At 45.9% G+C, this 26,785-nt stretch overlaps 1 protein-coding gene across 1 annotated transcript in view; it reads left to right on the top strand.

Annotated features, from left to right (window-relative positions):
* The window catches only part of SORCS3 (sortilin related VPS10 domain containing receptor 3), a 471,405-nt gene that overhangs the window by 302,593 nt on the left and 142,027 nt on the right, over positions 1–26,785 (top strand). The window contains exon 5 of the mRNA XM_054036301.1: positions 10,574–10,647. Within this exon, the coding sequence (XP_053892276.1) occupies positions 10,574–10,647 (74 nt within the window). The remainder of the gene's footprint in view (positions 1–10,573; positions 10,648–26,785) is intronic.

Raw genomic sequence — 26,785 nt, 5'->3', positions numbered from 1 at the left:
TTTCACACTTGCTGTCTGGTCACCCTAGTGGATTCAGTGGCTGGGGAATTGCAGGGAACAGGAAAACCAGTCTCTAGGAAGCAATCCTGCATTGGCAGGGGATGAGATAGATATTATGTTATAACCACATGGTAGAAATCAAAGATGGAAAAAGAAACCCAGTTGGTTCATTACAGCCATTCACCTACTAGAGCACAGTTATTTCCTGCAGTATATTTTGCTATGTTTTACCCAGTCCTAAATTTCTTGCCTAATGGAGACTTTAATAGAGCTTTTCTATGTCTAGTTTTTATGAGGAAAAAAATCACTCTGCCTTTGCCGTGGATAGAGCAGGGAACTTCCATTTAGACTAGAGTTCTAAGACACTGCAAAATGCTTCTATTGTGGTATCCAACAGGTACATCTGCCTTTCACGGAAGCTCCTCTCTGTCATCTCCTGAACCCTTTTCATTGCGATTTGAATTTATCATGCGATGCTCCTTTCCCTCCCCCGACGCCATGTTGCCTCCTGCAGTTACATTACACAGATGTCTGTACTCTGTGTTCTCACACTTAAAAAGTGTTTGTGATTTTTTGATTCTCATTAAAGTTGGGTTTTCAGCTGCTCTCCAGGGATGGACTTTACAGTGCATTAGCAGACAGCCTCAGTCCCTCCCCTTTCCTAACTTCATCCTTTTAGCTATTAACACAGAAACAGGTGAAACTTTTGCAAGTTTCCAAGGAAAGGCAAGGGAAAGCTCCAAGGAAAGGTTGACCTCTTTTCTTCATCAGAAATTGAAACTTTGGTTAAAAAAACAAAACAAAAAAATCACACCAAACCCCTACATTTTGATCCCCCCCACCACCACCAGTTCTGGCTATGAATGAGTTAGTTTGTTTTTGTGTTATTCTGAGATTTTCTCCACTATATCCAGACAGCACTCCCTGGGTTGATGCAGATATTATGGGGGAGCTTCGCAGTGGAAAACAAGTATTTTCACTTGCCTAGATTTCCTTGAATTTCAGTGTTTGTCTGTTGAAAAGAGACATTAGGCGATCAAGAGGTGGAATGCTACATTGGTGAGATCCGCAGAATTATTATGTAGACTTGGGAAATCATATCATTATGATCTGTAAACGGGGATAGTAGTACTGTTCCTTGTAGGGGACTAAGAGTTCTTGGATAGAACAGGGAATAGAAGTGCAAAGTACTGCTAAATGCTGAACTTTGGCCTCTGTTGTCCTTTGCTTGGGGACACTCTCTTCATCTCATGCTATTTGGTTGAAAGGGGACTGTAGAAGTGCATCTCCAGGCATCAATCTCAAAGGATTCTCCCTTGGTACGCCCTATCTAAGATGACTCCATACTTATGGCTTTTGTTTTCCATTGCTCTGTCTCACCTCCTAATTTGTAGGAAAATTAAGTATAGTTGTATTAATTTAGATGGAATATATGTGCTAAAGGTGTTAACATAACCCAGTCACTGTCCAGCATTAAACAGTGTTAAACAAGGTCTGGGATCTGGTATACGGAGTCCTCAGCCTGCTTAGTACCATGGTAAACACACTATAAAATTCATGCCAAAGGTTAGAAATGTATGGATTGAAACACATTAAAGGAAAAGAATCAAAATGAGGCAAAGAGCATTGAAACTGAAATTGATTGTGCAAAACAAGCGTTATCAAAGTCCCTTTTTGGATGCAGTGAATATTGGTTAACGTCTCTTATTCAATGAAACAGTCCTTCTCGGTGGGGAAGAAAGGGTTAGTTCTGGTGTTCAATTCTGAATCGGGAATGATAGTCACTTTCCTGCTTTAGACAAAACAGACAGGCACAGAAGAGAGGTAATAAAGATGGGGGAAATATGACTTTTGTTGATGTTCTCAGGACACGGACACAGGGTGACTGGTCAGTCACAGATGGATGCTTTGTGCTGACTAGTCAGCCACGCTAAGTGCTGCTCTGGACCCTGGCTCACCTCGCTGGTCCAGAGACGACATCTGGTTGGTCTGGTCAGGTTCCTTCTCCTTTACTGATTCTTCTGAGGCTAGCTAGAGCTGGATGGGCCATCTCATCTCAACATGTGCAGTACAGTTGATTTCAGGATTAGGTGAAGAGCTGAGAGAGAGAAGGAGAATAGCAGGGGAAGACTGAGCCGGTGTCATGTTGGGGTCCTTGCTGGTGCAGTGTGTCTCAAGTGTCTCTGTAACAGTGACAGACCCTGGTGGTCCGTGAGCAGGATCAAACCTGGGACTTTTGGAGCTAAATGCATGAGCCTCTGCTGCAGGAGCTAAAAGCCATATGGCCCTTAGCTAAGGCGTTAGAGCAAACTCATTAATATCTCTCTCTCCCTCTCAGTGATCTCGGTGCCACTTGAGGGGACAGAACACCACACTCAGGCGGTGTGTGGGTTACATCTCTACTGGAGCATCAAACTCTGGTGTCACGGCAACAGTCCTTCTGTTGCTCTCGCAGTGCTGGTAAACTTTTTTTTTTTTCTTTTCAAAGTCTCTTTTTTAAGGGGCCCAAAAAGGTGATGGGATCCATCCTCCTGTTATTTTGTCTGCCAATTAGCCCTAATTTCTGACATACCAATTTCGGTTCACTTGGTTTCTGATTCTTTACTTCTCTTATTTACTGCTCATGACCTTTCTATTCAAATTAATTCAGTCTTTCTGTCTCGCCTCATATCCTCTCTTAAACAGTTTTATATAACAAACCATTGTGACAATCCATGAACCTTTACCCATTTTGTTACCAGTTAGGCTAACAATTAAAGTAGGCCTTCTAGGCCTCAGTTATTAAAACATGATCCAAAATTTGTTTTACACCGTCTCAGTATCATGATACCAATGGCATCGCATTATGGCATAATTACTTTGCCAGAGGTGGACAGAGTCAGAAAATGGCAGCCCCTAATGCTATCACGAGCAAAGCTAGAGAACTCAAACCCGCATCTTAATGGGACCCGCTGCACCATCACTTGCAGTCGGAACACCACTGCAGCATAAGGTTCAAAAATAGTAGCAAAAAAAATAATTGTTCCAGTCTTTTCATTATCAGCAAAGAGGTCGTCCCTCTTCTATCTTTATCCCCAGCCTCCGTTACTCTCTCCCTTGCTCTGATGTTATTTGTAAAGCCGACACCTTCTAGAAAGAGCCCACTGGACTGATATGAACTCAGCTTTCTGCTATCAGCTGATTGTATTTACATCTAGTGGGAAGCCTAATTATGTGTATAATACATAAATTATTACTTTAAGTGCACGTAGTCCTGCTGTTCTTGCATGCTTTATCTGATATCAGGCTTTGCCAGATCTGATTGTGCTCCAGGGTTGGCAGCTGCTCAGAACTCTTTTGAATGGATTCTCTCCAGATGTTTGTGCTGGCCACTTCATCACCTGGTTTCCTACTAAGAAAGAACATCTGATTTTATTTGGAAATGTATTCTTCCCGCGTGCTTGGGGTTTCTGGCCCTGATTCTACCCTTGTGTTTGGGCAAGAATGCCTACATATACCATAGCGATCTTTCTTCCCACATCCTGTGTGTTTAGTACGATGCTGAAAACTCCACTCCTATCCATGCATTTCTAATGCACCTCTTACTGTGATGAACAAGGTAAAGTGCATCCAAGCCATGGCTGCTTTTCTTTTCTTTCCTCCATCTTCAGTTACATCTGCAGCCTCCATTTTGATATTCTGCCCTGCTCCTCCTCCCGGCACACAAAGAACATATGTGTCTATATGGGAAGGAGGCACTTATGCAGGTAAACGTTTTTTTTTCTTCTCATCATTCACTCTCCCACCCTCTCTCCAGGAGAAGAATTTCAAAAGTGTCTGAGCATCCCACTTCCACTCTGATGCGGGTGGGCACATTATGAACAAAATCAGCTTCTCGTAATTTTGCGTGATTTAATGGGGGGGGGGGGACACAAAACAAAAAGGAAACGACTTGGGCCCTGAAACGTTAAATTGTGATGGTGACATTTTTCACGTGGAATTTGGCTGGAGGAAAACAGCAATCCCTCCTTCCTTTGAAACGGCGGACATGGTTATTTACAGATCACTGCCAGTGTGCACCGTGTGCTCCAGAACACAGAGGATAAAGCCCCCTTGTCGTGGGGTTCACTCACCGCAGGTGGAGCCACCTCCTGGCCGCTCTGGGAATTATCCCCTGCACCCTCCTCTTGTGGCCTCTTCACCTGTCCTGTCTCGCCCTGTGGCCCCACTTGCTCCAGGAGTTTCAGCTTCCTTTTTTGTGACTTGGCCTTTCGACGAGGCCACTATTGTCCTCCCCTTCCATGGTATCATAGTCTCTCAGGGCAAACTGTCCCAGGCAGTCTGCTCTCCACTGCCTGGTCTGTGCCACTTCCCCAGTGGCTGGTAGGGGAACCAGGGCCCACCTTCTACTTGGGTTCCAGCTCAGGGACCCTCTACACAGCAGCCAAGGTCTTATCCCTTGCTGCTTTTCTCCTGAGTCTTTCCTACCTTTTTGGCTCTCCCCCTTCTCTGGGTATGCCAGCCAAAACTCCCTCTTCCCAGGGAGCAGAATACCTGTCTAATTGTTGGTATACCAAATATACTTACTTGAGTTGAATTGGTACCGGATGAGTAAATTGACACCAGCTGAGGAGGTGGCCCGCTGAGGGGACACATTGTCTGACACAGAACATTTAGCACAGAATTGCTGGGATGATGTAGTTGGGGATTGGTCCTGCTTTGAGCAGGGGGTTGGACTAGATGACCTCCTGAGGTCCCTTCCAACCCTGAGATTCTATGATTTATTCTACACTGATGAAGTGAGTATTCACCCACGAAAGCTTATGCTCCAATATGTATGTTAGTCTGTAAGGTGCCACAGGACTCTTTGTCGCATTCTACGCTGGGTTGCTCTGCTGTTTATGAAATGCAGCACCATACAGTCGGGGTCGGTAGGTGTGATGTGTCCAGTACTGGGATTTCTGCGTGTGAAGTGTCGTCCTGCTAGGTGTGACTACACTGTGAGTCGAGGAACAATTTTTATTTATTTATTTATTTAGCATTCAGCTCCCATTTTAGGCACCTAAAGGAAATGGTCAGATTTTTCCAATGTGTTCAGCACCCTTCAGCCCCTGTTGTTCTCAATGGGATCTGCTGAGTTGCTCTGAAAATGCGGCTACTTCATTTAGGTTCCCCAATGGTGGCTGCTTGGTGCTGAGTTGGTTTGTTTTTAAAATCTGGGCCTTAGATCACATGACTAGGAGTCAGGACTCCTGCCTTCTGTTTCAGGGTCTCATCCTGAGTCACTGTGGGACCTTGGTCAAGTCATTTAACCTCTCTGAACCCCTGTGTCAGGTGATCAAAACCAGTATGTAAAACTGGGAGAATGACACTGCCCTACCTCACAAAGGTCCAGTTCAGAGAACCAGGTAGACACGTGCTCAAGTCTATCCCTATTCAACAAAGTACTTAAAGTTCAGCATGGGCCTGAACAGGGTTGGTTGGATGGATGGATGGGGGCTCAGTGGCAGGTAAGTGCCTAAATAGCGTTGGGCATCTGCGCCACGATGCTTTGAGGTTTAATCATTGTCTGTAAAATGACCCGAGCTCTTTGGATGAAAGGGGAGGTGTAAGTGCCAACTGTTATTAGTTATTAAAGGGACGTGGGAGAATTTATTTATATATATATATATATATATATAAAAATAAAAGTTTGCACCAAACAGACCTGATTTTCTTTTTTTACCCTGTATAAAACCTCAGGGCAAATTATTCTCTATTGTAGTCGCCACTTAATTGGTCATCGCTTCTAAAGTGCACCTCTGATCTCCCAAAACAAGGTGAACAGAAGACACAGGCCTGCGTGATTTTTTTTTAGGCTTGCAAAAACCTTTATTTTATTGCGTTTTATTCAGTAATTCAACATTAACCTTTATATTTGTGTCAATAAATAATGGCACACAAGCTGTGAGGAAGCGAAGTGGGCCAAAGAGACCTTTCAGTGGCTTGCTGTGTCTCTTCCACTACTAGACAGTCCCTCGTCTCAATGATTTACTCTTGGTTAACATTCATAGTGGACCCTAAACATAAAGAGAGAAGTAAATAAACCAAAGAGCCCCAAATGAATACTATCCTTCTTATCTCTTATCTGAAGCTGCCTAAAGGCTACAAATTCAATTTAATCCTTCTACCATCAGTCAATCTGAGATCTAATTCAAAGGAGAGAAAAACGTACACAGCAGCTGGTCTGTGGCTCTTGACTTGATAGACAGACAGAAGCTCTTTGAATGAGTCACTGTAGGGCAGATGAGTAGTTCAAATGAGAGGTGCTTTTTGCCACCGAGCTGTCCATAGCCATGCTGTTGTGGACTTGTGAAAGAAAAGAAGTGCTTGTGGACAAAAAGGAAAAGAGAGACTTCAAGGAAATCAATGCGTTTTTCAAATCTCCAGAGGTGCCAACTTCCTGAGTTCCTGGGGGATGCTCGACTCACATTCCGCCCCAGGCTCTGTCCCCACTCGACGCCTTCCCTCAACCCCCCCATGCTCCGCCCTGCCTTTTCCCACCCCAATGCCTCCCCCCACACACTTTTAGGGACCTTCTGCCGCTCCTGCATATTACTTATCTTCACAGTCATACATAACAATGACTATCAACAATTCTGTCCTACGCATCACAGGATGCAATTCCTTCCACTATGAAGCTGGACCTGCCTCCGGTCCACAAATCCAATTACTCAAAAACAGAGCTCAAACAAAACCTTAACTCCAACCATATAATTTTTCTATTGAGGATCTACAATTTTCAAATTACCAATATATAGTCTCTCTATCTCTGTAATATCTCCCTCTTCTGCCTGTCATACAAACAGCTCCCTAACACTTCTTATCCATGCACACATTCTCTATAATCAAAGTTCAACATAATTGTGTTCTAGTCAAACAGAATTTATTATTTTCTCCCTGTTCAAAACAGTCTGCTATTTCTTATGTGTCTACTTTACACTAAAGCTAATAGATAATTCTTAAAATCAGATGTATTTCCTACAAACCTGAGTAATTTAAGGCTGGAGTAAAGCTTGCCTGTGTTCTGTAAGTTTTAAGTAATTGGATGGTGGGTGTTTGTAGACTTGTATAGAAAGGAAATAGATTGTGATGATGGGTAGGATATTTATAAAACTAGCCTACATCTGGCATTTAGTCTAGAGCTAGATGGAACCTTTGGACTACAACTCAGCCATTTATTAGCTAGGGGGAACCCAAGGGAAGGATAGCTCAGTGGATTGAGCATTGACTTGCTAAACCCAGGGTTGTGAGTTCAATCCTTGAGGGGGCTTTTTAGGGATCTGGGGCAAAAATCTGTCAGGGATTGGTCCTGCTTTGAGCACAGGGTTGGACTATGGACTAGGTGGCCTTCTGTGGTCCCTTTCAACCTTGATATTCTCTGAAACATTAGACTGCAAGTTTAAATTTAAAAAAGGAGCCATTGTTAGCTAGGGTTACCATATTTCAGCAAGCAAAAAAGAGGACGGGAGGAGCCCCGCCCCTGCCCCTCCCACTTCCCGCCTCCCCAGAACCCCCAACCCTCCCCCCGTTCCTTGTCCCCTGACTGCCCCCTCCTGGGACCCCTGCCCCTAATTGCCCCCCAGGACTCCACCCCCTATCTAAGCCTCCCTGCCTCTTGTCCCCTGACTGCCCCAACCCTTATCCACCCCCCCACCCCCAGACAGACCCCTGGGACTCCCACGCCCCATCCAACCACTCCCCACCCCCTGACAGCCCCCCCCAGAACTCCCAACCCATCTAAACCCCTCTGCTCCCTGTCCCCTGACTGCTCCGATCCCTCTCCCCACTCCTGCCCCCTGACAGCCCCCCCAGAACTCCCAGCCCCCCATCCCCCCGCTCCTTGTCCCCTGACTGCCCCCTCCTGGGACCCCTGCTCCTAACTGCCCTCCAGAACCCCACCCCTACCTAAGGCTCCCTGTGCCTTGTCCCCTAACTGCCCCCTCCTGAGACCCCCCCCAACTGCCCCCCAGGACCCTACCCCCTACCTGTACCCTGACTGCCCAAAACTTTCTCCACTCCCCCCAAAAAGCCCCCCCCGTTTCTTGACTGCCCCCTCCAGAACCTCCCTGCCCCTTCTCCTGCCCCCTGGCCCCCTTACCCTGCTGCTCAGAACAGGGTGTTGGGCTCTGTGCGAGCCGGACACGTGGCTGTGCTCCCCAGCACAACAAAACCCGGTCCCTGGCCCTGCACAGTGCTGCCGGACCGGGACACTGGGCTGCAGGAGGAGGAGCTGCCGGCTCAGAATGCAGGGCGGATCCGGCTCCTCTACAGCTGCTCCGGAGTCCAGCCCGGGACTTCCCTGCAGCCCTCCCAGCCGCTCGCTCTGCTCTGCCAGGGAGGGGGGAAATCCCGGACATTGTGAGTGATTTACAAATTCCCCCCGGACGCTATTTTTAGCACAAAAAGGAGGACATGTCCGGGTAAATCCGGACCAATGGTAACCCTATTGTTAGCTGCCTATACTACTGAATAGATTGACTTCTAGTTTTTCTGAAGATGTAGGCCCTGCCCTAAGAGTTGTAAATATGGGGCTATTACACATTGCATTTCATACATAAGGAAAGGATTTAATTCCTACCTATATGCAGCTCACAATGTGACTTCAGCTATAGTTGCTACCTATGCCTCCATAGTTGAGCTATCTAATCTATTTTTAATCTAATTTAATTTTAGGAATGTATATGTAATCAGTCACCATAGTATTTCAGACTGTATAAAAAAAAGTATATTGCTCCGTACAAGAGTTTGCCGGGGCTCGGCCCTCTCCGGGGCAGCGGGGCGCCACACCGGCTTACTACACACTGGTGAGTTGGGGAAACTTGTCCGGCTGTGGGTCTCCCTCGGCAGCTCTTGCTGTAGGTAGAAGAACACGGTAAGCCTGGCCCTGCTCAGGGCGGGCAATGAGACTGTGTCAGGAGCTCAGGCCCTGAGTCAGGGCTGAGCAATAACAGTAGACCCAAGCCTCAAAAGGCCTGGGAGAAGGGGGGACTGCCACCCATGGGTTGGGGGACAGGGGGGACGCAGGCCCTCCCACTCCACTGCGTCCCAGCCCGGGGCCCTAGCAGCGGCAGACGGCCCGCTGCGTAGTCAGTGGGGATCCTGGCCGCAACACACTGACATGGGCTCTGGCAGTGCAGCAGCCAGACTGGGGTCGGATAGCGGGCGCAGGGCAGGCCCGGCCAGTCCTGGTGGCTGCCTTGGGCCGTAGGGTCTTCCTAGTCATGAGCTAGGCTGGAGACGTCTGGTCTCTCCGGTGGCTGGGGCCTGACTGAGTTGTGAGGGCGAGCTTTTATACTTCCGGGTCGCCACCTGACCTTCTGAGGGACGGGTTCAGAGCTCCCTAGCTCCGCCCACTCCGGCCTCCAAATGGGCTCTTCCCCCTCTGGGGCGGCGGGAAGCCATGCCTCCTCACTACATACTCCATATAAAAATAAATGGGCTTTTCACCCTCCTAACCTGACCCTGAGGAATAGGCAAAATCCAGCTAGAAATCTTTAAAGAATAGGCATTTTGGGGTGAGATTTCAGATGCTTTCTGTAGGCTGAAAAACCCATGGGAACCGCCTGCTTTTTGGTATTGCAATACGAGTGAGTGTGCTGACAGCTGAAATCAGGAAGCACAGAGATGTGTGAAGAGGGTGTTGGGGAGGTTAAAGGGGGGAAGTAAGTTAACACTGGTTTTGAATCTCAAAGGTAAAATTTGAGAGGCAGGCATAGTGTCTTAACTTGTCGCAGGCAGTGTGATTAATAGAATCATAGAAATATAGGACTGGAAGGGACCTTGATAGATCATCTATCTAGTGCCCCCTGCACTGAGGCAGGACTAAGTATTTGTTAGACCATCCCTGACTAACCTGTTTTTAGAAACCTTCAACAACTGCAACCTCCCTAGGTAATTTGTTCCAGGGCTTAACTACCCTGACAGTCAGGATGTTTTTCCTAATGTTTAACCTAAATCGCCTTTGCTGCAATTTAAGCCCATTACTTCTTGTCCTGTCCTCAGCTGTTAAGGAGAACAATTTATCACCCTCCTTTTTATAACAATCTTTTGTGCACTTGAAGACTGTTATCATGTCTCCCATCAGTCTTCTCTTCTCCAGAATAAACAAACACCATTTTTTTCAATATTTCCTCGTAGATCATGTTTTCTAAACCGTCAATCATTTTTGTTGCTCTCCAATTTGTCCACTTTCTTGAAGTGTGGTGCCCAGAACTGGACACGGTACTGCAGTTGAGGCCTTATCAGTGCTGAGTAGAGTGGAAGAATTACATCTTGTATGTTGCTAACAACGCTCCTGCTAATACATCCCAGAATGATGTTCTCTTTTGTTTGCAACTGTATTACATTGTTGACTCATATTTAGTTTGTGATCCACTGTAAACCCCAGATCCTTTTCTGCAATACTCCTTAGTTAATGATGTAGCCCTGCATTATCAATCTAGCTATACTGTGACCTCGGGGAGCTCGGAGATGATTTTAATCCCCGATAGGGCAACAATCACTTCCCTTTTCCTGCTATTTATACTCTTGTTCATTTCTTTTTGTCTTTCAGATGTATAGCTCTATGGATTTTGGAAGACGCTGGCAGCTAATGCATGAGCGGATCACTCCAAACAGGTTTTACTGGTGAGTGGTCCATCAAGCTCCTCTTGTGTTGTGCAGACAATATGGCATGTTTATGTTTATCATACACCAAAGAAGGCTCTGAGGGGCCCAGGGATCTAGAATTATTGCTGTTCTGCCAAACCCAGGTATTCAAAATTCATGAGTTTGGTCCCCAAAATCCTGAGATTGATTTAGGAGTTTCTTTAAAAAAAGTTTGGAGTTTTTAATGCATCTTCTGGTGTCATAGCCTTTGCATGGGGGAAGGAAAGAGTGGCAAGAAAGCTTTTTTTCCACTCAGAGGCAGCAGTATCCCAGTGATGATAAACTTTCCAAGAGAACAAATTAGGTTGTTCGCACAGTGGGCAAGATTTGAACCACCTTATTGTAATGCCAGGGTCAAGGATATTGAAACCCTGCAATATAATAACTCCTCTTGGCTGTTGGAGTTCTTTTTTATTATGCTGCAAGCTGTGATTGTTGTTCTGAGCTTGTAAGCTGTGTGGGGGGAAGAAAAGAAATGAAAGGAACACACTGAAACTTGGGAAGCGTGCGGGTTTTTTTTTTTATTACTACGTGGAGTGGGTAGAACACGAATATATAGGATCTTGTAAATTTCAGAGGAACATACGCTGCTGCTCTTTGTGTTCCACCGGGGGGTAAAAAGCTAAGTCATCAGATTGTGTTACTTGAAGCTTCCAGGAGACGTGAAGTAACAGCAACAAAGAGATGCCTACGTTAGTCCTTAGAAGGAGTTGCGAATTTGGGCTCCTCCGAATCTTTTATTAACGGCTCGGATAAGCCTCTTGCATCAAATGGTGAAATCTTCAGCAGCTTTGTCAAGATACCACTTGACTTGTAGCAGCACTTTCAACTGTCCAGAGCCACCGCACATTTGCAGTACTATAACCTGCCGTTTTGTAGAATGAATCACCCTAACCCAGAGAGTCTGGCCTATTGCGTTAGAAAGGACTAGATTTTGATACCCTTACTTATGTAATAGCAATTTATCATACGTGTTGTCTCATTGAATTGATTAGCACAACTCGGGAAGGAAGGTGGTCCTCAGCATGAGGAAAGGTATCCACATATGACCTCCATATGTCCTTATGGCTTTAAAGCCTTTAATGTCTCAGGACCCCAATGGGGCTAAAAATGGGAGCTGGTAGCAATGGGAAGCAGAGTTCCCCATATTCCATTGGGGCCGTATCCCTGGAGCAGCCCGAGATAATCACCTTTAAATCTGTGGCACTTTTAGGTAAAGAGAGACTATTTGAGTTCAGTTTTATAAGTTGTCATGGCTTCTTCTAAGCCTTGTTCAGTTGAATTCATGGTAACTAAGGCACCTGCCTTTCCAGGTGGAGGGATACAAAAAAACCATTCCCACATCATGTTTTGTACACTGTAAAATGTCGGGGAAATAGTTTCTTCAGTAAAACATGTGATTTATACAGTACTAAGTAATCCCATCCCTAATCAGCTAAGCACTTCAAGTCAATGGGACTTAAACCTGTGCTTAAAAGCAAGTGCCCGCTTAAATGCTATGTTGAATTGGGGCCTTAGTACCAAAAAGGGGGCGAGGGCAGGTTGTCCAATGGTTGTCCACTAGCTTAGGACTTGGGAGACCTGGCTTCAAGTCTGTGCATGACCACAGCCTTCCTGTGTGACCTCGGGCTAGTCACTTAGCCTCTCTGGGCCTTCGTTTTCCATCTGCACAATGGGGCCAACAGCTCTGCCCTGACTCACAGGGATTTTGCGAGATAAAAATTCATTAGAGGCTGTGTGGTGCTCAAACACTACAATAATGGGGCCCTACTGGGACATCAGAAAGACTAAAAACAAACCAGTCAGTAAAGGGTTAAGAGAAGTTTCAGTGGATTATAAATTCCTTCATCTTGTTGGCAAGTAAATCCCTAAAAGAGGGAATTCCATAAGGTATCCTGCATTTACTGGCTGGTCAGCTGAACAACTACATATTGTTTTCCCATCCACCTGTCTCTGGAGGGCCTGTTTATATTTTCAGAGCACACACACAGCAATAAATGCTCTGTGCGGAAGGCACAGTCTATGTCAGAAGTAGCAAACTTTCTCGGCACTGCCCCAGCATTTGCTTCCCCTGTGGACCCATTTGTTTCTACCACTCTCCACCTTGGGGAGCAGCAAGGAATAGGAGGCAGTTGATGGGGATCCCCTCCCCCCCCCTTTCACCTGTCATATTTAGTTATTTGCCACCCTCCCTCTGTTCTGCGGTCTTAAGAGATGCCATCAAATAATTTGGGCGAAACTGTCAAATTGGAACCAGGAACAGCCGGAAGAGGGGGGGAGTTAGCATTGGATTTAGCAGGTGCAGCATTTCCGATGGACACAGGGAGATTTGAAGCACTGAGAAGGTCAATACCAGGAACGCGCCCAGTCTGTAAAGGACACTGAAGTGTACACTAATTACAAAGGAGCTGAATGGAAAACGCCAGCAGGGAAGTGGGGGAGGGATAGGGCGAGGAGGAAAATAGGACACGCGTCTCTCTTTGCAGAGCAACGTTTCAGATCTCGCTTATCTTAGATTTTGCTTTGTTTTTAACAAGCAGTAGGGGAAACGATATTGAATTTATAACAAATGGTGCTAAAGGCACCGGCTGTTTTGCTCATTCTCCCTCTGTCAGATTTTACTTTCTCTTCTTTCTGTGGCACTAAAACAAATCACTAGCCATCTTGGAACTTTGTGGTTGTTGCTCACACACCGCACCCCACAGACATTTTTAACTCCACAGCAGGGGTGAAACTGGCCCCTGCCACTTGAGCTAAAGGAGAATCTCTGGGCAGTGTAGGGTCTGTGACACACAGATGAGCAGTTCTGAGCCCATCCAGCAGAGGGCAGCAGTGCCCAAATACACAGGCCAGCTCACTGTGGTGTTAACATGGCCTTTGGGGGTGAGAAGTGGTGAATTGTGGTTGGCCAGCGGCTGTGCTAAGGTACCCGAGATTGGAAGTTCATGGTTGTTTGAGACAAACGCCCGAGAGTGTGGATGCTTGTCCGATGGTCTCATGAGAACTGGCTTTATTGTGAGATTTTCAGTCCTTGTTTTGCTTGTGGTGAGGCAGAAACAGTGGCAAGGGCCCTTTTGGCCGTATTTCTGAGCTTCTATCCCGGGTCCATCAGGAAGATGCTGACTGAGTTGTATGAATAAGGAAGACAATTTGAGCGGGGCGAATGCTTCTAAAATTTATGATCTGGGTTCAGATCTAGAAATAAGCAAATGTCTGTGGATCACTTCTCAGTTCTCTCTGTAGTGGCTAATGGGGAGTGGAAATGCCCCAGCTCCAATGAGGACAGCCCTGGGACTGTGTCAGTTTTATCGTCCAATGAGGGCCTATTGGACATACCAAAGGTGAGCTTTACTTGGCATCCCTGATCCGTTAGCCAGCAATAAAATGATCATTTAAAAATTGTGTGTCTCTTGCAAACCCACTAATCGCTAACTACCAGATGGTGTCATTATATAGTGCTGGGAAAACATCACTTGAGTTTTTACAGCCAATTCTAGCGTTAAGAAAACATAGTTTTATAAATGTCAATTGACTATTAAATAACCCTGCATTAGACATTTCTGAGTTAAAATAACTTTGTCCTCATGCTACATGATAAAAGGAATAATTCCATCCCTGCATTTATGCATAGTATGGCTGTGTTTCCATCACAGGACAGGTGCTATCATAAATCTGAAGTGCTGGGTTCAAGCCACCAGAACCCTAATGTGAAATGTTTAGCCTGAGTTGTCCTTAGTTTCTGTAAAGGTAGCTCTGGGTTTGGGGAGATATTTTTAACTCTACCTGCATTTATTGTGATGTTTCCTTAACAGCACCTGGCATGCACTGAGAGGGATGGTCTAGGTCAGGGGTGGCCAGCCTGAGAAGGAGCCAGAATTTACCAATGTGCATTGCTGAAGAGCCACCGTAATACGTCAGCTCCCCCCGTCCAGCCCCCAGCTCCTCTCCCTCCCCGTGATCAGCTGTTTTGCTTGTGCAGGAGGCTCTGGGGGGATAGGGGGAAGGAGGGAGGGCACAGCACATTCGGGGGAAGGGGCGGAGGCTTTGGGGGAAGGGGTGGAGTGGGGGCAGGGCCTGGGGCAGACCCGGGGGTTGAGCAGTGAGCACCCCCAGCACATTGGAAAGTTGGTGTCTGCAGCTCCAGCCCCGGAGTCGGTGCCTGTGCAAGGAGCTGCATATTAACCTCTGAAGAGCCGCACGTGGCTCCGGAGCCACAGGTTGGCCACTCCTGGTCTAGGTATACTTAATCCTGCTTCATGGGGGCGGGGAATCAAACCAATGTATCCTGACTGTTAATTCTCTTGCTGTGCCGTAGTCATCACAGAGCAAACTTTGCCTCCCCGTCTCTAGTATATATGATATACAGTATAGACAGCATAGCCAATACTCTTGCATTATTGTGGTCAGATGTTTATGATGGTGCCTGGCATATTTGGAGTAACCTTGGAGGGAGATTTATTTTCTATTTTCCTTTTGGCCATACGCATTTTTTCACAGACTTGACATTTTCCTCCTCCTGCTCCCTCCCTCCGCCGACTTGTAAGGGTTGTCCGGGGTAAAGTGTGATAGGATTAAAACATTGATATCACTGAGTCAGATGTGAGCAGGCTGGGAATCGGTGGACATCTGCGTTTATTGGTGGGAGGCGTGCCCGCATTAATCATCTGCCATATAGCCAAACATAGGAAGAGAGAGACTCTTTCTAGGAAAGCTTGGGATGGGGTAGAAGCCGTAGGGCAGATCCTCCAGAAGGTGTAAATTGGCATTGCTCCATCAATGCGGCTATGCCAGTTTATACCAGCTGAGGAGCTGCTCCCTGTTTACGTAGGGTCTAGACTGTCGGGGCATGTGACTGCTGTAATGATGAATCAGCACTTGAGGGAGAAAGAACACAAGAGAATTCGAAGCTTCTCTGAAAAGGAAACAACTTCACTTTTTGTGTCTGAGAAACCATCCAGGGGCTGCTGTGGAGAGACCGCTTGGAAATGAACATCAAGTTGTCAGTTTCAGTTAAGATTATGTCTTTGCTACATTTCCCATTTTGCAAATGTGATCCAGGGTTTTATAACCAGTTTGGCCCAGGGCAGAATCTTGGCAGAAATAGTTTCATCTGGGAAGCCTGCAAAAAAACAAACAAAACAAAAAAACCTCTCTCCCTCCCTCCACCCAAAACAAACCAAAAACCAGCCACCAACCCACAACAACTCAACAACACTGGTTGGATAATACACCAAAGTTGTTTGCAGTTTATGTAAGGGCTAAAAACAAAGATGTTTGCTGGTTTCTCGTGCATTTTTATCCTCTCAGATGAATAACAGCTTCAATTTATAAAAGTAACATAAGAACCTAAGAATAAAAGGAATTTAGTATGTGAGTTAGTCGCTAACAGTTCAAGCTTTCAGTAGTTAGTCGCTAACAGTTCAAGCTCTCAAGTACTGAAAAAGTACTTAAAGGTTTTTGTTGCATGAATATGTAGTTTTATGACGTTCTTCTTAAATGCATTATGCCAGGTCTCTGGGATAAATATTGTGTGTTTTAAATCCCATTTAGAACTTTTTTTCACAAAGTCTCATGTACTCCACGCTGTTTTCAGAAGTACTATAGGTTTCTTGTTTTAAAGCTGTTCTATCAAAGAAAGCAGAATGGCCACAAGAAACAAGTGTGATTGCTAGGGGAAATACATTTAAATAAGTCTCCATGGTACAAATCATATGTAATTCCTAAAAGGAACACGGGATGACAATATGGTATCAGCCCTGTGGTCCATTTCCTCCAATATCCTGTCTCCAAAAATGGCTAGTGCCAGCTACTTTAGAGGAAGATGCAAGAAAACTCGAAGTGGGCAATTTTGGAATAACTTTCCTATAAGGAAATTGTCTTCCTAAATCCTCCCTTATGTCTTGAAGCATGAGCGTTTATATCCCTTCTATCAAATCAATACTAACATAACTCTGGATGGTCTCATCCATATAGATAGCCAATCCTTGGTTTATAATTTGGCTAAACTCTTGATTGAGGTAAATCATGGCATTGAGTTCCACAGGCTGATAGTCTGCAGTGTGGTGGGTGGGGATGGGAAATATTTCCTTTTATTGGTTTTAAATTTGCTGCCTTCAGTTGAATGACCCAAGTTCTACCCTGGCTAAGAATTACGGTCCCAGAAATGCACTACCTTCTGATATCTGTTAAGGGACTTCATGCTCCTGGGGCCAGGTTCTGCTCCGATTCACCCCCGGGGTAATCTAGAGTAACTCTGCTCACCCACAGAAGATCCTCTCTGTGTGGACACCCATGTGCCTGAAAACAGAAGGCCTGATGAGCCTGCCCTGTGGGAAGACCCTGGGGAGGAAATCGCCAAGGGGTTCTCCTTGGGAGAGATCGGACAATGCAGGCCCAAAAGCCCCAGGGACTCTCCTGTCTGCAGCTGCCGCACCGGGAGAGGCAGCTCACTGCCCTAGAGGGAGCCTTTCTGCCCGGAGCCATGCGGGAGCAGTGGCAGGCTGATGTATGCCCCTCCCCCTGCCAATCCTTTTCCCAAGGTAGCTCTGTAGACCACAGAGTGTGTGGTCAGAGGTAAATATTGGCATGGAGGCAGCTTGTACATGAGAGACAGCGATTTGGCTGTGGAGGGTCCCAGGGTAATCTTTGGTGATATTTGTAGTAGGCGGCATGGAGAGCCAACCCTCTTTAATTAATACATTGATTAATGCATCTGCCTCAGGCAGATGGGGATCATCAGAGCTTGACAGAGCAAACCAAAGGCCGTTCTGATGGCGTGTCTACAGCGGCACAGTCCACACCTGCCATTGGGTGGCAAGATCTAGGCTTATTCCTTGTTTTGTCTGATTTAGCTTTTCTTTACTCTGCACCGCACTCCGTTAATTGCTCTGTTTCTGAGTCCAAGTGGTCCAAGCGTATCCCACTACTCTTGTTTGATGGATGACCTCATTGAGCTTGGCTCTGCACAGGCAAAGGGGGACACATATCAGCTGAAGCCTGGGAGCATAGATTCTGAGCAGGAGACAGGAGGCAATCTAGAAACACACAGGCCAGCTGGCCCCATGGAGACCGGGCCCAAAGCGGTGGCTTTGGTGTGTTTCTCATACGTGTCATTGTGTGGTAGGTTTACGGCCAAGATTTTCAAAAATGGAATCTAAAGAGAGTCTCCTAAATGCCCCTTTAAGCTCCTAAATAAGGGCTTGTCTACACGGTGCCTTTGCACTAGAAGGGAGTAGATTTTAGTGCACAGTAGTGTATTGTGCACTAGCTGGTGCATGTAGACCTTGCTGATGCACGTTAAAAGTTCTCTAGTGCATATTAATGTAGTCCCATTTCAAACAGTTCTCCATTAGCACGCACTGGGGAACTTTTAATTCACGCCAGCAAGGTCCACATGAGTCAGTGTGCAACATGCTGGGAGCACTAGAATTTAACTTCTCTAGTGCAGACAAACGCACTGTGTAGACAAGCCCTGAGTGGGCCGATTTTCACGAGTGGTGAACACCATGTAGCTTTCAGTTGACTTTTGGGGGAGTTCTTGGCTGCTCAACTCTTTTCATTTGTTTTAGGGGTAGAATTTTCATAAGTGCGCAGTGTTGCTCCAACTGTCCCCATTGGTAAAACTCTCAATTTCAATGGGAGCAGATCTAGGCTGCTATCGAGAACTTTTGAACATCCAACATAAAATAAGGATTTAGAGTTCTAACGGTAGGCTCCTGTTTTTGGAAATCTTGGCTTACTTTTCACTGGAACTGGGCAAACACTGCCGCCGCCAACCCCATCCCAGAACACGTGCTTAGATTTGTAAACAAATTCCCTTCTCGGTGTGCTCCTGGCAATTCTTTTCCTTGCAGAAGTTCTGGCCTGATAGCTTTGTTACACTCATTTTGCATTGGGGTAAATGACTACACAAGAAGCAAGGCGATGGAGAATCGGCCCTTAATAAGCAGAATATGTAAATACTCCCAGAGGTGATTTTAGGTTGAAATCAGAGCCTCGGTCATAACCACAAGCCATGGCTCTTCTTGCGGTGTTTCCAGTTTGACTACAATTAGGAAGTAGCCAGAATATCACAAGAGACATTTCCCGTGTGAGATTTCTAGACCAAGAAGGTTCAGATAGATTTTGATTAGCTTTTCTGAACTTACTGAAGCCTTTGGAAGTTTGCCCATCACTAAGTTAGACAACAGTTCTTCTATTTAACAGACTGAGTTGGACCCATGCTGTGTAGTAAGCAGTCTCTTATCAGGGCCAAACAGACAAGATGTTCCTAAACTCATTTAGATGCGATCCATTTGTGTCACTCAGTAACGGCCATGAAAGATAAGGAGATCCTTCTTTATGAATTCTGCCTGTTGGAAATTAACAAACTCTCTAAAATGACAATTCATCAGAAGCGATATGTGGCAGAATTCATTCTCTGCAAGAGAAGAAATTGAAACTCCCATCCTTTCGTTCCCTTGGTATTCCCCAGAGCCTCCTCTATAGAATGAGCTTAGTTTAATCCTGCCATCGTTAAGTGTAGCCTGCATGAAACTACATGAAAACTTAAGATGAGTAAGGAGTATCCTATTAGCTACACTGCAGGTTCCTTTAAGTAATGTAGGTTAGATGAGTTTCCTTCAATTATTCCCCTTAGCAGGTTGTTATTTAGAACAAGGTGGGGAAGCCAGTGGCTTTTGCTATTGTGCCTGCATGATTGTACAGCAGTAATTGGATTAGCAGATGGTGGATCATCAGAGCTATTTAATTATACCATAGAAGCTGTAGTATGGGTAGGAGATAATGAGCCATGGGTTTATAGGCAGTAGGCAGACATGTGCCCTGGATGGCTTGGGTTATGTTCAGAGGTGAAGCTGAATGCGTGTAACTGCGTTTAAGGGAATCTGTAGCATGGAACCAAAGACCTGCTTCTGACAAGGTTCATGACCTAGGCTTGTAGGCAGTTTGGATAAGCTGTAATCATGGCACTGAGCTCCCCAACTCATACGCCAGGGGCCTGCCGAGGTGGGAAGGATGGCTTAGTGGATAGGGTATTAGTCTAGGACTCCAGCAGACCTGGGTTCAACTCTTAGCTTAACTGTAGACTCCTTGTATGACGTTGGGCAAGGTAAAACTCCCCTAGACTTTAGCGGACCTTTCATCTATGTTGTGCTTCCGTTCCCCATTTGTACGTGACTGGGATAATACTTCACATGGGTGGTGTGTTGATAAAGTCAGTTAATGGTTGTGAGATCCTACATTAACAAGGGCCATGTAAGCTCCTAGATAGAATGGACAGACTACACTGTAATTAAAAACCCACATCTGGACATGCCAGCTGGGTTTGGGCCAAGGGGCTGTTTAACTGCAGTATAGACATTCATATTCAGGCTAGAGCCTGGACTCTAGTTCCTTGGGAGGGTCCCAGAGCTCGGGCTGCAGCCCGAGCCCAAATATCTACTCCACAGTTAAACAACCCTGAGTCAGCTGGCACGGGCAAGTGGTGGGTGTCTAATTGCAGTGTAGACATAGCCCCAGTCTGCTTTTCTCTCCGCCCAGGGTGCTCTGCAGCCCCACAAATCCGGTGTGTGTCATCTGTTACTCTCCTTGCACCTACCCAGGCTGTAGTGCGATGTCCTCTGTCTTGGCTTGAGACGCACTGGATGAAGCTTGCTTGTAGGCTTAGTAACACTTCTCCTGAACTAGTCTGCAGGTGAGGTTACTACTGAATGCTGACAGGTGATTTCCCTCAGCTCTCTGTCCAAGCAGCTGCTGGCCTCCAAAGAATGCCGGCCTCTGCCAGCCATGAAGAACTGGGGAGTGTGTCTTTGAGCTCAGATCCTCGGGCATGGTGGGTTGCCGACTGCTGGACTTCCCAGCTGGCCCCTCACACAGCCTAAATCAATATCTTTTCCACCGCTCGCTTGCACAGCAACTACGTACACAGGTGCATTTATGCCTTGCGTCTCTCCTCCAGCAAGCTCCTTGCTCCCATCATTGTCCATCTCAGGAAGAGATGGCTCACGGGAGGTTGTGCATATTTCCATCCCAGGTCCATCACTGATATTTGGGGGTTCATCTCCTGCCTTGACTGATCAACCTTCTTGCTGTAGGATGTGTGATGCTTTGCAACTCCCTCTAGTAACATTTACTTTTACCAATCAGTGATGCACTGATTAGCTGTTCTTCGGAAGAGACGCTGTCTGTGCTGCTCCCTCTTCACTGCCAGAATCCTTTTTGTTTGTTTACTGCTCCTTTGCCTTTCCTCTTAAGGCTGTCAGGACAAATGAGTGTCTCACTCTTAACTTGGCATAAACTGGTAATTGAGCGTGATTTGGGGCAAGGAGACACATTGATGCATTTACACTTTCTAGCCCATCTTGCAGCAGAGTAGTTTATTCTCTCTCTTTCGCTTGGTTGCTGGTTAAAGGTCTAAACAATGAAATAATCTATTGTTCTCTTCAGGTTAGTGGCTGAAGCTCAAAGAAACAGCCACCAGAAGAGATGAGTCACAAATCTGGCTTCACATTGCCTCGCTCTGAAATGCATAAATTGAAGTGCGAATTAATTTCCAGCTAGTTAGACATTGTCCCAGGGTGATTCTTTGTGATATTCTGCACCAGGGAATGTGGCAAGCCATCCTTCCTTAATTAATACAATGTACAGCGCTTTATCGGCTTATCTTGCAACGTCATCCTATACATTCCATCTGTGCCAAGTGGCATGCTGACATCCCCTCTTTGGACAATTGAAGCTTTATTTTTATTCCTATACCACGGCACTAATTTATTAAATGATGTTCCCACTCTAAAGCTTTTCAGAGACACCCCGCTCTGTCTTGGATTCTGTTAGTAGCTGGATCAGTGAGCCTTAGCGTATCAGCCATGCCCTATTTGCAATCAGAAAATGTTCCTACAAATGAAGGGAATTAAACACACAGGCAAGGGAGCATCTTTAGATGACTGTAGTCTAAAGTGCAATGGATCCAATTTGGAATGCTTCGTGCCAAGCTACAAACCCTGTTGTAGTCAATGAGCTTTCCAAATATTCCTTTGCATGGACATAGGGTGACCAGATGTCCCGATTTTATAGGGACAGTCCCGATTTTTGGGTGTTTTTCTTATATAGGTTCCTATTACCCCCCACCCCCACCCCGATTTTTCACACTTGCTGTCTGGTCACCCTACATGGAGAGAAACTAGAGGCTGAGTTGAATCCCTGAATGTAGAGTGAGGACGTATTGAATTATAGTTATCTACTTAGAGCACACAACATTTGCTGCACTGTTCTAAACTGTTCTGAAACAAGGGTTGCTTATGGTTCCCGAATAGCCAGGGTAGTAATTCTACAGCAATTCCATTTCTACAAGGCCTTTCAAATGAGGATTCCCAAGAGCTTTCCGGTCATTAACTAACTGGGCCTCATAACAGTACATTAAGCATTATCCTCGTTTTAGTGATGGACCAGCTGAGCCACAGAGAGGTGGCCTACAGCTACAGTCCCTCAATAAATCCATGCTGTGGCTGGTAATAGATCCAAAAAATCTGGGCTGGAGCTCTGCTGTTGACTGCAAGGTAAAGTTGGTTGAAAAATGGTATTTTCTCCAAAAAAAAAAAAAAATAAATAAATATATATATATATATATATATATATATATTTCTGTTTTCTTTGAAATTTTCCATGGAAATGTCCAGTTTTTCTATGAAATAAAACACATTTTTGTTCAATTTTGAAATGGTTTAGTTTGTTTGTCTGTTTCATTTTGGTTTCCAGCAATCCAAAACCCCCCTCAGTTTATGTTGTTTGGGGTTTTTCCCCCAAAGGGAGAGAAAAGGGGCTGGAGGAGAAATGAAGAATGAAAAGCATTCATTTTCATTGTTCAAAACTTGAACTGAAACCAACATTTTTATGTCTTGAAAATTTAGAAGGAAACAAAAATTTCCTGGAAAAATTCCCCTTTTCTTCCTCCAGCCTGAGCCTGAATGTCTCCACCCCATGTAAACATCCCCGTAGCCTGGGCCAGCCAGGGGTTTTTAATTGCAGTGTAGATATACCTTAAATTAAATTAATAGAGATCTCCCAGACCTGGAAGGGACCTTGAAGGTCATTGAGTTGAGTCCTGTCCCCTGCCTTCACCAGCAGGACCAAGTACTGATTTTGCCCTAGATCCTGAAGTGGCCTGCTCAAGGATTGAACTCACAACCATGAGTTTAGCAGGCCAATGCTCAAACCACTGAGCTATCCCTCCCCCTGACCCTTCTCAGGCTTCCTTGTTCTAGTGGATGAATCCATCTGGGTTGGCTTTTAAATGACCCCTGTCCAACCGCTCCCTCAACAACTAGGAGCAGCAGACCAAATGGGAGTGAAAGAACAGATTAGCTTGTCCATAAAGTAAGCGGCAGTATTCTGAATTCACACAGGAAGCAGATCTGTCCATTAAGAGTTTGCCATGTTCCCTTAGCACTAGAGCTCATAGAAAAATGAACATTTTTGACAAAAAGGGTCACATTTTTCACAAAAAGCTTTGTTAAAAATTGCCCATTTTTTGGCCAAATATAGAGGTGGTCAGAAAACTTTGATTTTTAGAATTTTTTCAAGGAAAAAGTGACAGTTTTTTTACAAAAATCTTTATCTATCTGTGACTGTCATCCATCACTGTAATGTCAGAGGCCCAGGCCCTCAAATGTATTTAAGCTTCTAACTCCCCATGAAAGCAATTGGAGTTGGGTGCCTTCGAGGATCTGGACTGAGCGGTTTCCATGCAAAATTGAAGTGCAATAGCGAAGTCCCTAGTGGACTTTTTATTAGCTCTCATCATAGTTTTAAAATGCTCATGTGTTTGCAGTTCTTACTCCTCACCTGCAATCATCTCAGTCAGTACTACAGCTGGGAAACTGAGGCTACATCTACAAACCTGGTCCTTTAAAATACTTCCTGTGTTGGAGGAAGGGATTTTTCCACTTCCTGTTTTACAAGAACTCAGTGATATCCATCAGAATTCACCCAGCAGGTTAAGAAATATAAATGCAATGTAGGGCAGGAGGAAGTTGAAAGGGTGAAGACTGTAATCTATCCCAATGACTGCAGTTGGGAAATAAGCAGCAGGAGCAGATGAATCATTATGAATATTTTCATGCGGTTTCTTAGTCCCCTAATAATAAAGAATTAGGAAACTGAGGAAAAACACATCAGCAGATTTGTTTGGTAAGAACACTTCTCACAGATTGCTTCGAATCGTCTCCAGTCCTTTAAATTGCTGTTTAGTTCCTGTGAAGTACAGTGCCTTTTTCATTAATGCTATGGGGAGCGAAAAACCCAGATTCCTTAGAAGCTTTAAACAAGCGAGCTTGTGTTGGCTCTGTTCAGAAGTGAAAAAATGAGCTGAGTGTAGACACCTGACAACTTCCTGCCTTATCTTGCAGATTTACCGTCCTAGTGATAACTCCTGCAGACGTCCAAAATAGTAGAGTCTTAGAAATTAGAGCTTGAAGAAAACTATAAATCCATTCCCTGGAGACGAATGCAAGATAGTTCCTTACAGCATGTTCCCCTTTGCTTTTTTTCAAGCTTGATTTGAAATGCGCCAAGTAATGGGGCTTCTGCCATATCCTTTGGGAGACCATCGCACAGTCTCACACTGTTAAGAGAATGTCTCCTGTTATTCAGCCCCAGAGGGCAATGTCCTATTTTCTATAGCCTAGATCCTGTTATAGATCTGACTGAAGTTAATACTAGCAAAACATACAGAGGGTCCAATTTGCCGTTGCCTTGCCACGTACAAAGTTATTTGCACTTATGCAAAACATGCTACTAAATCAAAATGGTGGCACCGCACATCCACTGTGCCGATGTGTAAATGGTGACCTAAGGTGGTGTGGAGAAAGAGGCCCAGTTTGCGTTAGGGTTGCATGTATAGTTCACCAGCTGGCCAGCAGTAAGATCCGTATAGTCTAACATAGCAGCGTGCTGAGCTGCTCCACCCATGTCAGACTGTGTCCGTGTGTCTGGTCCGTATCTTGGTCGGATTAGACACACACGCTATCTGCCTTGTACCACCTGTAAAGACCTGAGTGTTTACTCACTTCTGGGGCAGGCTATTATTAAAATTTCAGCAAACGAATTGCCAACATCCATTAATTTGATTGGGATTGACTAAAAAAATGGGATGTGTTTCTCCCCTCCCCCTGCACATTATTGCACTATAAATGTGCGTTCTTTTTCTTTCTAGTCCTAATCTACTGCAAAACATCCTTCTGAGTAGTCCACGCCCATTCCTCCTGGCTCTTTCCGTTATCGGTGATTAGTTCCTCCACTCTGACATCTCAGCCTACAATGGCTGGGTTTTTAAGGCTGCCTCTTGTTGAAGTCTCATTCCCATTTTCGCAATTTATTTCTTTTTAGACTAGTGCTGTGCCAAGGAACCCTGATGGTTTGGATACCAGGTAGGTAACTGGCAAAACTCTCGTCTGGCACCTGATTCCTAAGCAGGTGGGTCACTGAGGTTTGCTGGCCAGGGCCCCAGTTCCAAGCGCTCATGGCCTGATTTATAGAACTGATGCAAACCGAGGTGAAGTTTGTTTTTGACTCCTGATGAGTTTCTGCTGACCCTGAGGGTATGTCTACACTACGAAATTAGTTCGAATTTATAGAAGCCGGTTTTATTGAAATCGGTTGTATACAGCCGATTGTGTATGTCCACACAATAAAATGCTCTAGGTGCTCTAGTCGGCAGACCGCGTCCACAGTACGAGGCTAGCGTCGACTTCCGGAGCATTGCACTATGGGTAGCTATCCCACAGCTATCCCACAGTTCCCGCAGTCTCCGCCGCCCCTTGGAATTCTGGGTTGAGATCCCAATGCCCGGATGATGCAAAACAGTGTCGCGGGCGGTTCTGGGTACATGTCGTCAGGCCCCTCCCTCCCCCGTCACAGCAACGGCAGACAATAGATTCGCGCCCTTTTATCTGGGTTAGTTACCTGGGTTACCTGTGCAGACAACATGGAGCCCGCTCAGCACAGCTGAGCTCACCGTCACCATATATCCTCTTGGTGCCGGCAGACGTGGGACTGCATTGCTACACAGCAGCAGCTGCTAACTGCCTTTTGGCGGTAGACGGTGCAGTAGACTGGTAGCCTTCATCGGCGATCTGGGTGCTGGCAGCCGTGGGGCTTGCCTTTTGGCAGTAAATGGTGTATTATGACTGTTAGCCGGCCTATTACAAGTCGGGTCATCGCACATTAGCAGAGTCTTCCCTGAGCAGCAGCTCGTGCAATAGGCCTGAAGACCATCGTCATACACCGCCCCGTATTTGCTGCCAAGCACCCAGAAAGATGCCGAGGGCTATCAGTCACGCTGCACCGTCGTCTTAAGATGTAAAAAATAGATTTTCTCTGTATTCATTTGCTTCCCCCTCCCTCCGTCAAATCAACGGCCTGCTAAACCCAGGGTTTTCAGTTTAATCTTTGGGGGGGACCAGTCTGTGACAGTTGTTTGTGTCTCTCCCTGATGCACAGCCACCGTTCTTTATTTTAATTCCCTGTGCCTGTACGCCATGTCGTCACTCGGCCCCCCTCCCTCCTTCCCCTAGGCCGTCAGATACTACGTTTGCGCCACAGCTCGAGCCGCGAAGCGGTTCACGCCTTTTCTTTGAATTCTGGGTTGAGATCCCAATGCCCGGATGATGCAAAACAGTGTCGCGGGCGGTTCTGGGTACATGTCGTCAGGCCCCTCCCTCCCCCGTCACAGCAACGGCAGACAATAGATTCGCGCCTTTTTACCTGGGTTACCTGGGTTACCTGTGCAGACAACATGGAGCCCGCTCAGCACAGCTGAGCTCACCGTCACCATATGTCCTCTGGGTGCCGGCAGACGTGGGACTGCATTGCTACACAGCAGCAGCTGCTAACTGCCTTTTGGCAGTAGACGGTGTAGCATGAGTGATAGCCGTGGGGCTGGCAGCCGTAGGGCTGCATTGCACCAGCCCCTTCCAGGCGATGGTATATTATGACTGGTACCCGTCGTCGTCGTACTGGAGTGGCTGTCAATCATGGCCACCTGGGCAGACATGCTACTGTCTCGATGATGACGGTTACCAGTCATAATGTACTATTTTCTGCCAATTGCCCAATATTGTCT

Source organism: Malaclemys terrapin, chromosome 7, assembly GCF_027887155.1.
Source record: "Malaclemys terrapin pileata isolate rMalTer1 chromosome 7, rMalTer1.hap1, whole genome shotgun sequence".
Lineage (NCBI taxonomy): Eukaryota > Metazoa > Chordata > Testudines > Emydidae > Malaclemys > Malaclemys terrapin.
This window is presented reverse-complemented; position numbering and strand designations above follow the sequence as displayed.